The 10,292-nt window shown below is 39.3% G+C and overlaps 1 protein-coding gene across 3 annotated transcripts in view; it reads left to right on the forward strand.

Annotated features, from left to right (window-relative positions):
- Nucleotides 1–394: 394 nt before the first annotated feature.
- Nucleotides 395–10,292, forward strand: part of LOC102384061 (dynamin-3-like) — a 104,908-nt gene continuing 95,010 nt past the window's right edge. For all 3 annotated transcript variants that reach the window (XM_006033248.3, XM_006033249.3, XM_025214999.1), the window contains exon 1: nucleotides 395–500. In XM_006033248.3, the coding sequence (XP_006033310.1) occupies nucleotides 409–500 (92 nt within the window). In that variant the 5' untranslated portion in view covers nucleotides 395–408. The remainder of the gene's footprint in view (nucleotides 501–10,292) is intronic.

Consider the following 10,292-nt stretch of genomic DNA (forward strand, 5'->3'; position numbering starts at 1 on the left):
TGTTGATTAATTTTATACCATGAGCTACTTCAATTCTAGGATGAGCCACTTTATTTCTAGGATGACTATCAACAGACTGATTTTTATCTAAATCTGCATCTTATGTCCATGGATTTCAAAGTTAAAAATATTTAGCAGATGCTTACATTTTTTAAATCAGATTTCAGTATCTGAATGGACTCAATGAAAGAATCATATGGATTTGTTTTTGTCATTTCTGATATCCACCAGTGTATAGGCTATAGCTGAACTTTTCAATTACAGGTATTCGTTTACTCCTTGATAGTAGAGTGGGTGTCAACATAACATAAAAAGGTAACTATAGCATGTTGATAATAACTTTCTCTAAAACTTATTTACAGGAGTTTTGGTTTAATTTGTTTTTATTAGGAAAAGGAAAAGAAGTATATGCTCCCTTTGGACAACCTGAAAGTGCGGGATGTTGAAAAGAGTTTCATGTCAAGCAAACATATCTTTGCCTTGTTTAACACGGAGCAAAGGTAAGAAAAATATGCTTACTGCTTTGCATGTCGATCTGACAAAATGATCAAGTCAAGAAAAAAGGCCATAATTCTGGTATTCCCATTAAATGAGAGAAAGTTCATCCATTTAAATGGTCTTGGGTCATCTGTTTTTATGCTATTGCTTTAATCCTGACTAATTTCACCATGGCTTAGCAGTCTTCTTGGTATAAATCATCAGTCCCTTCTTTATCCTATTTTTGTGCTACCTGACCTCCAAGATTTGCTAGAACATTACTGGGCCTGACACTGGTGAAAATTAGTATAGTTCCTGTGACTTAATTGGAACTATGCAGACTTAGACCAGCTGAGGATCTTGCCATCAGTTCTTCAGCCCCATCATGTCCCTAAGTGCCCCTACTAACTGCGGATTTTTTTCTCAAATACAATTGGATAAAGAATAAATTAAACACCCCTGCATTTCTAATGTATTATCGTCTTTATTCAGTAAAACTCACCCAACATTTTCCAGTTACTCTGCATCTTCTGACGGAGGAGTTGTGAAGGGATTGTGCTCCTTCTTCCCTCTACCTCCACAAGATGCAGGTGATTTTGATACCATGTACAAACAGAATAGAATGGATCCTACATCACTTCTAGAATGTGGTCCATCTTCTTGTTCTAAAAGGAGGAGTTTTCAGTTGGCTCAGTGGAGCTGCATGTCAGCAGATAAGATGAATTTTCCATGAATTCTATTTTTAGGAAATTCCAAGTACCTGCAGCAACAATATTCTTGTTTTTAAAATACTTATCTTTTATCTCCTCCTATTATTATCCCACCCTCCAAAGCTCTGCAACATGCTCACTTGCTGTTAGGATGAGGAGCCCAAATGTGACTCCATGTAGAGCCATTTATTTTTCCTTTGAACTTGCTATGAGTAGTTATTGCAGAGCAAAGTGAAGCACTCTCCCTGCAATGGCTATCCATGCCATCTCTGAACCACTCCCAGTGGCTCCTGGATCTAGAAACCAGAAACTAAGCTTGAAACTGATGCTGAAATCTCCCCCCAAGAAAGTCTTATGTTACAGCTGCTAAACTATTAGTCGGGCACATGCTCTCATTCTGTTCTAAATAATGAGCTTTGAAAATGTCTCACAAATGTATATTAGGAATGGGGGCAAAAAGCTATTTACTGGTCACATTTCTAGATCATGAAGAAAGCTTTTAAAACTTTTTTCCCCCTTTACTGAGTTGTAACTAATGATCTGTGGACGTTAAAATGTAAAACATTTACTTTTCTTGGTACACATAGATCATGCTAAGATTGCACAGAGATCACTCATTGAAGATAACTGTCATGTTGTATTCTTGCTACCTTTATTGATACTGGATAAAGTAGGGTGTGTGTTTGGTGGGGGGTACAGGACGTACACATGTATGTTGGGCATTAAGCTCTTCTCTAGAAGAGCTATACATTCTGCAAGGTTGTTTTCTCTCTTTTTTGTTAATGGCTATAAATATCTTTTTAAACATAAACTCATGTGAAATGTCTGAAACAAAATCATTTTCATGTTTATACATGTTTTTTAATAGATCAGTTGTTTTTCATATGCATGCATTTTCACTGCATCTTCACATAGGCTGTGAAAACAAACTTGGAGATATAAAATGTTTGCCATATCTGTGAGAAATACTATTCTTTTGATTGTGACTAGGCCCTGAAGCATCTGTAAGCTGCTTTACAAATATCCTGAAATACATATGGGCATGTCAAGACATGATAGGGCAGCAATAAGATGCCAAGATAACTTTGACTTAAGATAAACAGTTTATAAACAGAAACTCACAACAGAAAAAGTGGGACATTTTTGTTCCTGGGGAAACTTATATTAAATTCTAATTACAGTGGCAACTTCATTGCTACTGTGAGGCAGCTGATTTTTCTCCTTGATCTTCCAAAACATCCCCCTTTTGGCTCAAATCAAATGTGTTTTAATATCCAATACCTCCTAAATCTGGGAATCCTGCCTGCAGTAACATTGCAAGGCTGTTGAGGTTTGATCTAAATGTTCTAGTTGGAGGGGTTTTCAACTGGAGGGTCATGAGCAGAGGCTAGGATTGTGACCACCTTGCCATCCACATTAAGGGGGATATGGAGGGGAGGTCTCTGTCTGGAAAAGATTAAGATCCACTGAGGCAGAGGAGCTCATTTTTATTTTACACCTCCTTGAAACTGAAAAATTGATTTGTGGTTTCTGTTTTGAGGAGGTGGGGATTGTAGTTAAGTGTCAGTCTACACTGTTTGGTTTTTTTACTATATAAAATTAACTTGGGTTCTTTTCCCCATTGAAAAACTAATAATTGAGCAAGAATTTCTGTTTTTGCTTGTCAAGGATCTTGTAGTGTTGAAGGGTTCCAGTATTTAAATGCAGGTTATTAAAGAGCAATGGCACAGCCATCTGCTTTAACCTCCTGCAGTACTACTGTGGTTCTTCTATACCCCACTGGCCTTTCTTAATCTAAAGTAATATAACTTTTTTGTGTATTGGCTATGCAAATGTTCTTAATATGTAAAAATATTCTTATTAAAGAAAAGTCTCCTTTCAATCAGATTTTTTTTGATGAGCTGTCTCTCTTTCTCTGTCTGTAATTCCCAACCCCTCACTGCATAGGTATTTGCCATGGCCATATGTTTCTGATACTGTACATTTCAATAGTTTCCTGGATTATGCATACTGCATTTTTTCCATTTATGAAAACCTCTCCAGTTGTGAAATACCATTACTAGGGGAAATCCTAGTTTCACTGAAGAGAAGGAAGGGCCGGCTTGAATTAGGAGGCTGTGGATAGAAGCATAAGGAAACTAACAATGTCTGTCACTTTGATTTACTGCAGAAGTCAGCGGCTCTCTGACAGAAATCAAATGTGACTTGGTAATCTGTACTGACCGAAGACTGCAACAATTGATTTCACAGTACAGATAAATTCTCATGAAATGAAACATAATTGCAAGTATATGAAAAGCCTCTGTTGTGAAATAATGAATTCAAATTCCTATCTTATTGGTTTCTAAATTAAAATAAAAAAAACCCCCTTGAATAGGAGTGATATCCTGCTTACAGGGGTAGTATTGCCTAAACAAGGGGGAGAGAAAAAAAACCCCCAAACAACCCAAAAAACTAGTTATGCCTTTTAGTGGACCAAATGAATATTAAAAGCTTTAGAATGATTCCACAAATTGAAATCATACACATCACTAAATAGTATATGCTCCTAAATATTGCTTCACATAGACTAGGTAGAAGCCTTTTAGAGTTAAAGCAAATGGTATGATGGAAACTGCCTTTTGACTCACTCGCCACTTCTCACAGTGATTAATTGGCATTCATTCTTAAGCAGAGCTCATAATGCCAAGGAGAGGAGGATTTTGTCAAAGCGTATGTTCACGTACAGTAGGTTCACATCCAATGGCCGCATTGATGAATGAGCCCAAGACTCCTGTGCAAAGTTCAAAAACAAACAAAAAAAATTCTGTCCTTCCCAGAAAGTTTACTTTTCTTCTAGGATTTCAGTCCAAACACTTTGCCCGCTCCCCACCTATTTCCCGTAAAAACTATTTGCTGATTGGCATTTTTTTTCTTTCAGGCAAGTACTGTAACTTTGGGGTAAGTTCTGTAGCCTCAAAGGTACTTCTTTTTAGGAACTGTACAGCAGTCCCAGTTGTCTTTGGTTAATAAGAGGAAGCAATCATAATCTCTGATGATCTTGGTAATGACTATGGAATTCCAGATAGCACTATTTAATTCAATTTTTTCTGTGCCACCTTAATATAACCCTTTTGGCCCTGTGGCAGAGTGTCAGGTCTTTCTTGTTGATTCATCATATTAACAGGCATTATTAGCTTGCATGAAAAGTGGCTGAAATTTCTCTTGACTTGTGACAAGAGCAGTTTATTAAAATTTCTCCTAGGATAGCACTTCTCCTTTGATTAGTAAGTGTAGGGAGTGCATCTGCTCTTCTTCTGCTGTATGCAGAGAAGGGATGTTCCTCTTCCATTTTTCCTAATCTAGGGAAGGTAACTCCTCCTCTTTTCACCTCTCCATTGTCTGATGGAGAAAGGACACTAGCTTGGAGATTTTTAAGCTATGGAACAACAGAAGGAGGCTGGGATCTTTTGAGGCCGGGATCTTTTGATTTAATTAAGGGAGAAGCATCAGCCTTTGACTGGGAGTTGAATTATCCAGAGGTGGGGTGGGGTTCGTTATTACCTACTTCCCTTTTGCACACAGGAAGCTCTGTTTCCCTGTTGGTTGCCCCTCTGTTCCCAAAGGGGGAAGCAAAGAGACAGGCAGTTGCATGCAGTTCTCCATGCACTCCAGGGGCAGAGGGAAACTTGTGTTATCGACCTTGGCCAGAGCGCAGAGCAGTGACTGTCATTTTCTTCTTCCCCCTTGTGTGGGTAGGTGGAGGGTGGAGTTTGTAGAATAAAAGAAGTTCCCCTCCATGGTTACATGCCTGTGATACCGAGAATGAGGAATTCATGAAACTTGAATGTGTGTAGTGAAGATTTAAATATGACAGCATCTTTTATTCCGTAGTGGAAGCTGCATATTCAGACACAGGATTGTGGGGAGGGATGGCTATGACCACAGCAAAATCTTTCATCTGAGAGACAAACTGCAAGGCAGATTGAGGGACCATCATACATAGGCTGCAAACAAATGTAGTCCTTGTGCCTCCATAAACATTTTTATGGCAGCACAAAACCTGAGTGAACAGACGTCGATGTCCCTTGTCTCGCCATAATTGCCCAAAATTGCGAGCACAACCATTTCTAGTAATATTTTCTGTTGCCTTTTCACAGTGGACAGCTGTTTGTTTATGGTGCAAGAGCTTCCCTGGAGCTTCAGGGGTCTGGTCTTGTGGGACAATGGCCCTGGGTGCCTGGCCTCCACAAAGGACATGCATCTACAGGCACAGAGTGGGAATGCCCATGGGCTTTCCTGCTGTGTGCCTGCAGATGTATGTCCTACGTGGAGGCCAGGCACCCAGAGCCATTGCCCCACAAGGCTTCCCCACTCTACACCTGCAGATGTTTTCCCCAGCTCAGAGCCAGGCATCCAGAGCTGTTGTCCCAGAGGACCAGGCTGCTGAAGCCCTGGAAGTGGTAGGGACCTAGTTCTATGGAAAACCAGCCCCCTGCCTGTCTATCTGATCAGCTGTGCTGGGACATATCTAAGCATAACTGATCCAGCCACAAAGACAACATCTGTTTATAGCTATAGAGTCTTTAGGACTTCAAAGGTAGAGCCACAGGGATGCTTACCCAGAGTACAGATATGAGCCCTCAGCCCTGTATGCAGTGTGATAATAAGGAATGATGTGGTTTGTTATAGTGGTCCCAAGCTTCACTTTCCCAAACACAAAGTACTGAGCAAGTAACACTGAGCAACATCATGCTTTGCTTTCCCTAACAACCTCAATTTTAACCTTCTGTTTCCATTGGCTACAAGCAGTATCATAAGGTCTTGCACACAACATGGTGCCCATGAGCCATAGGTTGGGGACCATAGGGTCTAGCAGAAGATATGTGGTGTGATAACCAGGGAGGTGCAATGAGACTTGACCTAGAAAGCTGACAGTGTCACACTGAATGCCCAGGTTGACTCTTGTATGTTTACTTACAGCCATATGTGCTGAATTTTTTTTTTAACCTGTGGGTGCTTGCAGGCATACCATGCCCCCCCCCCCCCGACTCTTTACTTGAAACTTGGCACATACCCATGCCAAGCCTTGTGCACGCCCAAGGGAGGCAGCACATTACTTCAGCCTGGCTCTGCAGCATCTGTAAAAATTGGGTGGTTTAGTGGGGCTTTTTTCCACTTTTATCTGATAGCTGATTGAATCAGCTTTAGCTAAAAGCACCAAAAAGCTCCACTGAAGCTCCTGATCTTTACAGACTCTGTAGAGCCAAGTTGAAGTAATGCACCGCTGCTTTCAGTAAAGAGCATTTTTTTTTGTTTTGTTTTGGGTTGTTTTTTTTTAACATCTGCTAGTGTGGCTTTGTGGGTGCTAAGCACCCAATACATTTTTTGGTGGGTGCTTGAGCCCCAGAGCACCTACAGAGCCTGTGCCTATGCTTACAACAAGGCATATTCTGTATCACTGGGGACTCCTGGGCATCTCTCCCCTATCTAATTTCCCTATTCATAAAGAGACAAGTAAAGTCCTAAAGAGATTTTCTATAGTGGGGGTCCCAAAACTGAACACAATACTCCAGATATGGTCTCACCAGTGCTGAATAGAGGAGAATAATCACTTCCCTTGACCTGCTGGAAACACACCTACCAATGCAGCCCAGTATGCTGCTAGCCTTCTCAGCAACTAGGGAACACTGCTGGCTCGTATTCAGCTTGTTGTCCGCTGTAACCCCCAGGCCCTTTTCTGCAGAGCGCCTGCCAAGCTAGTCAGTCCTCAGCGTGTATTGGTACATGGGATTGTTCTGGCCTAAGTGCATGACTTTGCACTTGTCCTTGTTGAACCTCATGGGATTCCTTTTGGCCCAGTCCTCCAATTTATCTAGGTCAGTCTGAATCCTAGCCCTACATCCGGTGTATCTACTGTTCCCCCCAGCTTGGTGTCACATTAGTGGATTATAGTAGATATTCAGTGGCCATGAACCTCACTTGGGGCTACAGCACAGGGAGTACCACTAGCAGAGAGGAGGCAATATGAAAATGTATGAATTGCATCCTTTGCTGATTGCAAAGAGTGTGTGGAGATTGAATGCTGGTCTAGGAGGAATGCAGAGTGATGAGTCTGTGGGGCTCTTCTGTTAGTGCCTGCTCATTAGAACCTTAAATAAAGTGGCTGTTTTTTCTCCTTACTGACTGTGGCTAGGCATATCTGATTAACTCCATCCAAAGCATTGGGGAGATTGGGATGGTGCCCAAAATAGGCGGGGCTAGGAGGAAGGTGCTGGATGGAAGCCAAGCTCAGGGAGTAAGCTTAGTCTGAGATATATGTTTTGTTACTATTTTTTGAGTTGCCAAGAAACCTAAGCCCCAGGAAGAGGCATTTTACTGCCATGTATGTTGTTATAAATGAGGGAATGAAAATCCATTTTAAAAATCTCTATGAATTTTATCCAGAAAACCATTTTGAAGAATTGTAAACAAACAGCAAACTTCTAGATTCTATTCAATGCAAGTTCAGTTGTAATTTTAAGAAAACCCAAAGCAATGAAATTGTTTAAACACATGGATTTTCACCCTAATTTAAAGTTGTTGCTATTTGAACAGTAGTTTTGTCTCTGCTTTTTAGACCTTCCATTTATATCGCTGTTCAAAGATCTTCATGCCATAAGTAGAACATAGTATTTGCAGGTAAGGGACACTGGTGTGGAGGCTTCAGTACTGTCATAATGAAACAAAAAGAGCCCTTAAGACAAAGAAGCAGTTGTGTTAAAGTCATCACAAACGCCTTTGTTGTGTTTAGCAGCAGGGAAAGGATCTAATTACATGGAGAACTGTAGACATTGTAGACTCATACCAAAGAAGTCGCATTTTCTTAATGACCTAAATGGAATAATCAAGTTTTTCTCTAATTTGCAAGCTGCTGAGTTAGTAAATTAAGCTATTTACTGAAAAACACACACACACAAAAAAGGGTTTTTGACCTATGGGAAGATGTAACAATCAGGATTTGTACATTTACTCTGTGTGTGTGTGTGTGTGTGTGTGTGTGTGTGTGTACGTACATACGTATGTGTATGTATGTATATCTTATACAGTGTTGAGTCTTTAGAAGATACCTTTATTTGCTGTAGTTAGTTTAGCTGTGGACAGATTGAAACACATGCACAGTGCTCCTACTCAAGTCATGTTATTTTCTGTTGCTAGCATTACTAAACAATCATCAATGATTATATTAAACAGCTCCCTGACCAGAAATAATGGAAAAGTCTGAGTTAAATATAAAATAGAAGCTGTAGAAATGTCATTCTGGGATATTAGTGGAGTAGTTTTGTATCAGACTATTGCTACCTCGAACACTAATGATCAATAAAACATTCGTTCTATAGCTGTGTTTTACAGTTCTGTTTCAAATCTGGATTCCATCATGGTTCGGGTGTGGTTGCAATAATTTTTATATTCTCTGCTTACTTTCCCTTTTTACAGTGGATATATTGATCAATGGACTTCTGATAGCTGATTGAATCAGCTTTAGCTAAAAGCACCAAGGGACTCCTTACATGACCATGATTTATTAGATAAAGCCCTTATTCACTTTTATTTTGTAGCATCATCTAATAGAGATTCAGCTTGGCTTTTCTGGATATTAAGAGAAACTTTTCAGTCATGTGTAATTGATTTTAATTAAAATACTCATTGGAATGATTTGGAATGGCATGCCTTGATAGAAAATATTAGTCATTGTTGCTAACTCAGAGCAGATGGTTAGTTTCCTTTAAATAATCACATTTGCAAAGCCTTAACTACTGCATATTTCATATTTCTTTTCTTTTTTTTAAAGGAAGTGACTCTTTTTTAAATGCCATTATGGAATTTCAGGTGTGTACACCATTACGTTGAAGCACAATTCAAATTTAATTTATTGCATACAGCTTGCTTAGAGTTGATACCATATCTAAAATATTTGTCTTGATGTTTAGATTACTTTACTTTCTCCTTTTTCCTTTTAACATGGCTGTATATATTAAACCCATATTGTATATATATTTTTTTCATTTTGTTGTATGTTCCGACCAAATTGAAAATACCTAGTAAATTATTATTTTTTAAAACCATTTCATGGCAAAATTTGGGATCAGCTTGCATTTAGTTACTGACTTTCATTGTCAATTGTACATTAATTGCATCATAATAGAGAGGCCCAGAAGTTTACCAAAAAAATCATATGGTAAACATTCCAGTTTTAGGCCCCAATCCGGTAACACACATGTTTATCTTTAAGTCTGTGAGTAGTTTCATTGGCTTCAGCGGGCCTACTCTGGTTAAGCTTGTGTTTGTGTTTTTGCAGGATCAGAGCCTTGGGTGGCTTATGAACACGGTCCTGCATATTTCACAGACATTCTTGCTGTATAAAAGCTAGTTATAGCTTTCATGGTATGTCTACAGGCTTATGAATGAGGATAAGTGCACCTAAATGTAATCTTAATCTGATGTTTTCTCCTATATTTTCTTTAGTACTTACATGCCACTTACAATACATCTCCACTTATCAAAATACTAGGCTCCTCATCTCCATGGTATCAAAGGAGCTTCCTTGTACACAAAATTAATATGTTGATAAGCATAAATTAAAAGAAGTGAAAAAGATATGCGTATATATAGTGGTTGCTCTTATATACCTGCCAGTTTTCCATTAGTTAAATAAATAAGGTTATCTCAATATTAAGGAACTGCTGAAAAATTGTATATCTTGAGGTCTAGCTATTTAGTTTACTAAAGTAATAATTTTTGAAGGGTGACCACTGTACAGTGAAACCTACATTAGCACTGCCTCCAGTACAGTAGACGACTTTTAAAGCTATTCCCCTGTGGTTTTCAGTGCAATTTTATTCAGCTGTTAGTTAAAAACTGGAACCACAGTAACTCTTCTCTTTTTTATGGAATGTAACTTTCTCCGTGGAATGTTCCATGACTGCAGCGTTCAGGGCTGGTGTGACAGGAATCCTTCAAGTGCAGAAACTCTTAATGCCAGCAACAGCATTGCTGTCCTGGAAATTGTCTGGCACATCCCTGCCTCCTCCCATGTGCTTTCAAATACCTTTTCTATTTCCTATCCCTTCAGGGTAGCATACTTAT

The sequence above is a fragment of the Alligator sinensis genome, unplaced genomic scaffold (genome assembly GCF_000455745.1).
Source record: "Alligator sinensis unplaced genomic scaffold, ASM45574v1 scaffold899_1, whole genome shotgun sequence".
NCBI lineage: Eukaryota > Metazoa > Chordata > Crocodylia > Alligatoridae > Alligator > Alligator sinensis.